This window comes from Aplysia californica, unplaced genomic scaffold, assembly GCF_000002075.1.
Source record: "Aplysia californica isolate F4 #8 unplaced genomic scaffold, AplCal3.0 scaffold00492, whole genome shotgun sequence".
Classification (NCBI taxonomy): domain Eukaryota; kingdom Metazoa; phylum Mollusca; class Gastropoda; order Aplysiida; family Aplysiidae; genus Aplysia; species Aplysia californica.
The window spans coordinates 212,553-218,194 of NW_004797762.1; the positions used below are offsets into that span (position 1 = coordinate 212,553).

Genomic DNA, 5,642 nt, shown 5'->3' on the forward strand with positions numbered 1-5,642 from the left:
GTCGTAGAATTGGCTTGAACGATAAGTCATATCAGCCGTTTTGAACTTTTGCCTGTGCTAATCTTTTAACGTTGTGGCTTAAAATCGTACACTCCATATCTTATTTTAGTAAGAGTTTTACGGCACTCGCGACACAATTAGGTCATAAAAGTGCCAAAGATTATTGGTTTTACAAGAGAGTAACATACACAACGAAGAAGTGGGGGATATTAAAAACATTAGATATTTGAAACGAAAGATCCACGCCAGTGCACCTGCCAACCACTCACATACTTTTTCAGAACTTCCCAACTTTAGTAGAATGAGTATCTAATAGTTTATTTCGTCCTTTGTGCTAAGTAATAGACTTGTGTCCCAGATTCTTGTCCTCACTGAAGAGTAGATGCTTACGAGACTACGATCAAGACATCGACAACCTCAAAAATAACAACAACAACGACAACGACAACAACACCACCACCACCACCACTACCAACGCCGCCAACAACAACAACAACAGCAACAGCAACAACAACGATAACAATAGCAACAACAACAGCAACAACAACAACAGCAACAACAACAACAGTAACAACAACGCTCGTCTTTTCCCCCCTTTTTCAGGTATAACCGCTCCCGATCGAGAATCCAGCTTACTGAGATCCTTGTTAATGACAACCAGTGCTCTGTGGTCCGCTGTAGGCTTCTACCACGTGGTAGAGGCCGTCACGCCACAAGCCACACCTGACTCCGAGACGCTGTGGGCGGGCTACGGGGCCTTCTTGATCATTTTCTTGTTCTACGTGTTCGCAGGGCTGTACCACAGGGACCGAGTCGCCGCCACGGTGGCTCTCGGGATGTTTCTCTCCTGCGTCTTCGAGATTGCTTCTCTGTGGCGACCGTTAAGGAGAAGTGCTGCCGCTTACTATCTCCTACTTGCCGCTTTGTGTCTGTACTTGGCGGTTTCTAAACTTTGGGCAAAGTTCCGACAGAAGATAGACAAAGTTTACAGATCGGATAATGCAGATCCGCGTCCACTTCCGATTGATTTCGTCCCCATGGGGCATGCGATGAACACCTTAGCCGCAGCTGTATATGCAGGTCATGTGACTGGTGTATTTAGCTCAGCTGTTGAAGGCTTCACCTGGGTGCTCACGGCTGGGGTGTATCTCACAGTAGCAGCTGTGGTGGCTGTCAGGCGGTCTCAGATGTACGCTAGCGTTTACTTAATTTTCCACGGTCTTTTCTGGCTGACTAATGGCTTCGACCTCACAGTGGCTTACATTAATCAAGTTGACACCCCTTTCATAGTGGCTCCAACCGTCATTCATTTTATTATCTTCTTTATTCTCGCTGCGTTTTCCATCACCAGAGAGCTTTACCAAGTGCCTCAAGTCCTTTCTATCTGTCTTCTCTGCATCGCTATTATTCTGGGCAACAACAGAGGCGCGTTTGTGGGAGCCATGGGCTGGATACTTTTCGTCTTGTCTTTGTACAGTCTCGCTGCTCACTTGTCTAGAGTCCAGAATTCTGGTTTTAAAATCCCTCTCGGTGCCAAACTACTTAGCACTGACAAGCTACTTGCAGGATTTGTGTCTGCTTGCAAATGCTGTTTTTCTAAATCCAAGAATCTAGTTTCTGCAACTGCTTCTAGAGGTAATCACCTCTTCTCCACTGATTTCACCCTCGGGTATTCTCGCTATGCAGGGTTTGATCTTGCCGGCTTCGCTGTAAACGCGGTGGCAGCTTTGGCTATTCTGTGGTCACCTCAGGGCGTATGGGTCTTACCTTGGGCGCTGCTTTTTGGAGGTGTGGCTCAAATGGTGGTGGCGTCTATCTCTTTTGCTCAAGGCTTGTCTTTTGAAAGCTGTGCATTTTTTACGTTCGGCTCATTCTGGATGATATGGGGCCCGGCGAGAGGTATCGGCATCCTGGACCAGGACAACTCTGCGGCTGTGATTACAGGCACTATCGGCTTCCTTGCTGCTACTTTACTGCTTCTCGGCCTCTCCTTTCTCATCAACAAAGCTTGGACAATCGTCACTTTCCTCTTCAATCTTGTCGTCGTGGGTAACCTCCTGCACGCCGTCAACGCCAACGGCTCTTTCAAGTACGAGGTGGTCATCAATATTGTGTTTGTGGTGGCGTGCATGTACTGTTTCTTAGCGTACGCACTGCGCGCGGTGTGGGGGAGAGAGATTCTGCCCGTGGGCCAGCCCTACCTGCAGGTGAGCTACCTGCATTCTCAGGGTGAGCAAGCCTTCTGGGCGGACGGCAGGACAGCCAGTGGGGTCAAGGCTATCGCAGGTGAGTACTGGAAACAATCTTGTTGACAAAACCTTTTGTTGTTGTTGTAGGTGTTGTTGTAGTTTGTTGTTGTTGTTGTTGTTGTTGTGGTTGTTGTTGTTGTTGTTGTTGTTGTTGTTGTTGTTGTTGCTGTTGTAGTTGCAATTGTTGCTGTTCTTGTTACTGTTGATGGTTGAGTTACTGTTTTTGCTTTTGTTTTTGCTTTTATTTTTGCTGTCATTTAACAAATAGTGTAAATCTTTTCAAAGGTGTGCAAATCTATTGCAGGTCATGGCTTTGGGATGGGAGGAGGGAACATGAAAATATTCGAACCAACCAGGATTCGAACTTCTTTAGTTTGTAATCTGTTTTCTAAAATTAAAACATAACAGAGTTTGACGATAAAATAATCATAAGAAGCTAATTCGAATTCGAAATTATACTTAATATTTTCTCAAATCCATAGCCCTGCATATCAATGTGTATCTATGTCTTTGCATGTCTTATTTAGTGCTTGCATTAAAAGGGGGTCTTCGCTCCCAGGCGAAGTGCATGCATTTTGTTGTTATGATCATTTTTTTAAATCGAAAAACCTCAGTATGGATACGGAAATTCTGGAAAGTAGTCGAGTTATTTCTTCTTAAATTCTCATTCGATTGGAAATCAATCTTTAAGTTGCCACAATATCTGACCAGTCTTCAATCAATCGTTGCGTCCACAGACATCATGAACCGTGGCGGAATCTGCGGCATCCCAACTGACGTCGTCTATGTCTTGGTATCGGCTCTGAAGTTTCCAAAGTCTGTAGAGGTAAGACTTTTCATTGCATGCTATGTTATTAGAAAATACTTCAACACAAATGAGCTTTTGTTTTTATTTCGGAATAAATGTGTGTTTGTTTTTTAGTAGAGGTTTTATAGCGCTCGCAACTGCATAAGGTCATATTTATGAGTGCCAAGGGGATTTCAACAGAAAAGCTCTTACAGGGAATCAGGTTTACTCTGCTCACCTTTCTAGCTTCAACAACACAAAGTCTGCGTTGACTATCAAGGCATCCAGTAAATAGCGAATAGCGGGTCACAAGAGTGTGACAAACATACATAAAGAAGTAGAGGGAAAATGACGATAGTAAGGATTAGGACAGAAAAAGCAGCAGTTCCCTGTTGAAGTTCAGGCACAGTTATGAGCATGGCATTGATGAATCAGCCAATTTACAATTACAATTCTACTATGCAGAAGAACATGGTTAATGTCCCCCCTTTGATAATGGCCTAATGACACTTCAGTCAGTACCACTGCCCCACCCCCCCCCCCCCCCCCGGGGGGGGGGGTAGAATAAATGTACTCCTGTAGTAATAATAGTTTTCGTCAGAAAAACTAATGGAAACTTTGTTCTTTTTCGTTTCCATTTACATCGTAGTATTCAAGAAATTCTTTTACCAAAATGATGGGAAGGCGGAGGTACTTCAAGGCACCAACATAATATACACATGAGCACGGGCTCACAGCTCACGCATACGCGCGCTCACACAAACTCTCTCTCTCTCTCTCTCTCTCTCTCTCTCTCTCTCTCTCTCTCTCTCTCTCTCTCTCTCTCTCTCTCTCTCTCTCCCTCTCTCTCTATCTCTCTCTCTTTCTCTCTCTCTCACTCACACACACACATACACACACACACATACACACACACACACACACACACACACACACACACACACACGCACACACGCCAGCGCGCACTCACTCAATCACTCACTCACTCACTCACTCACTTTGTGAACATCCCCCCACCCCCTTTCCACAGAGAGCTTACAACACCAAGAAGGACGCAGAGGACCGACCAATGTCGATGTGGATCAGCAAAGTGAGCCAGATCGAAGAAGGGAGGCCACTCTTTGGAGAACTTGCTTGGGGACTCATGAATGAGATCTGGCCGTCTACTGTCAGTATGGTGGTTCCCAAAGGTAAGATTTGGTCACCTCAGCTGTTGTTTTGATTTTGTTGTTGTTGTTTTGTTTTGTTTTTTGGGGTTTTTTTGTTTGTTTGTTGTTGTTGTTTGTTTGTGTGTTGTTGTTGTTTTTTTGGGGGGGATGAATCAAACATTGTTACACTTTCTAGTCAATTTTGCGCGTTGAAATATTGGACGTTGAAACTGCAGAAGGATCCGTGTGGTGAAAATGTGAGGCTCCTAAAGAAAGATAAAAGGTTACTCCAAAGAACGTAGTCAAGTCTAAAGACTAAACTTATTTTTGCTTTCCATTCAATGACCTGCCTTTTGCGGTATCATTTATGATTAGATTTTATATATTTCTTGAAATAATATTTAAGAAAAGTTGTTGTGCCCCTACCGACCCAATTAAAACCAATCAAGTGACGGGTTTTTTACCAATCCTGCATCCTCTGTTAACGTTTACCACCATAACTGCTTAGCATTGCTTCTTCACTCAGTAGACGAACATTGGTTGATAAGATAAGATAAGATAAGATAAGATAAGATAAGATAATACTTTATTACCCAGGGGGGAATTTTTCTTAGCTTATCTTATCTTATCTATCTCTTTCAGACGGTAAAATGCGGATTAATGTTAAGACGTTTCTTGACGGGAAAGAGAAATTGGGGGATCCCAGGAGGAAGATATGTAGTATAGAAACGCAAGAGCGTTTTAGCTAATGAAGCATTGTCTTGAAGTGTTTCTGTATACATTTTCCAGGCGAGTGGCTGATGAATCTGGGAATAGGGTCATCGGAGAAGTACATTGGACGTCCAGACAGTATTGCAGTGAGAATGCCTGACAACACTGTGACGTCACACTTGATTGACCAGACTGGACCGGTAGCCACTACGTCTGCCAACCCGACTGGAGAAGCTGACACCACTCATCATCTCCAGGTCCTTGCCAAACTGGGGCTGGAAAACGTAAGTTGAAGTCAATATTGTAACTAAAGGAATTGTTGTGGGGAGATTATATTCAAACGATTTTCTTTTCTTGAGAACATAATGTTACATTCAAAACCCCAATGTATAATCAGTTAAACAAATAGTTAATTTTCAAAATCCTTTGGATAATAATTATGAATACCAGACAGTAGCAATATCTCAAATGAGACTGCAATTTGTAACAATGTTTGTTTTCAAGACATTTGGGGTAGATATTAAAAGAGAGCCATTTAAAGAGAGAAAGCAGATGTTTTAAAGTAAAATGGTGTTACCAGTTTTGTCAAAGTGGTTCTGAAAAGAAATGAGTCAGTGGCTTGGTCAATAAGCAAAGGCGTGAATCTTGAGAGATGAGCAGCTGCTTTTATTATATAGTGTAAAGCGCACAGAGCTTGCGTTCGAGTCGGGACATGCCCTTTACAAATGTTATATTATTATTATCATT

General features: G+C 43.1%; 1 protein-coding gene across 1 annotated transcript in view; it reads left to right on the plus strand.

The window, feature by feature from the left end:
- The first annotated feature begins 546 nt into the window (after positions 1 to 546).
- LOC106012772 overlaps positions 547 to 5,642 on the plus strand; it is a 7,347-nt gene continuing 2,251 nt past the window's right edge. Inside the window, exons 1-4 of the mRNA XM_013086682.1 lie at positions 547 to 2,286; positions 2,987 to 3,075; positions 4,067 to 4,226; positions 4,974 to 5,179. Coding sequence (XP_012942136.1) covers positions 651 to 2,286; positions 2,987 to 3,075; positions 4,067 to 4,226; positions 4,974 to 5,179 — 2,091 coding nt within the window. The 5' untranslated portion in view covers positions 547 to 650. The remainder of the gene's footprint in view (positions 2,287 to 2,986; positions 3,076 to 4,066; positions 4,227 to 4,973; positions 5,180 to 5,642) is intronic.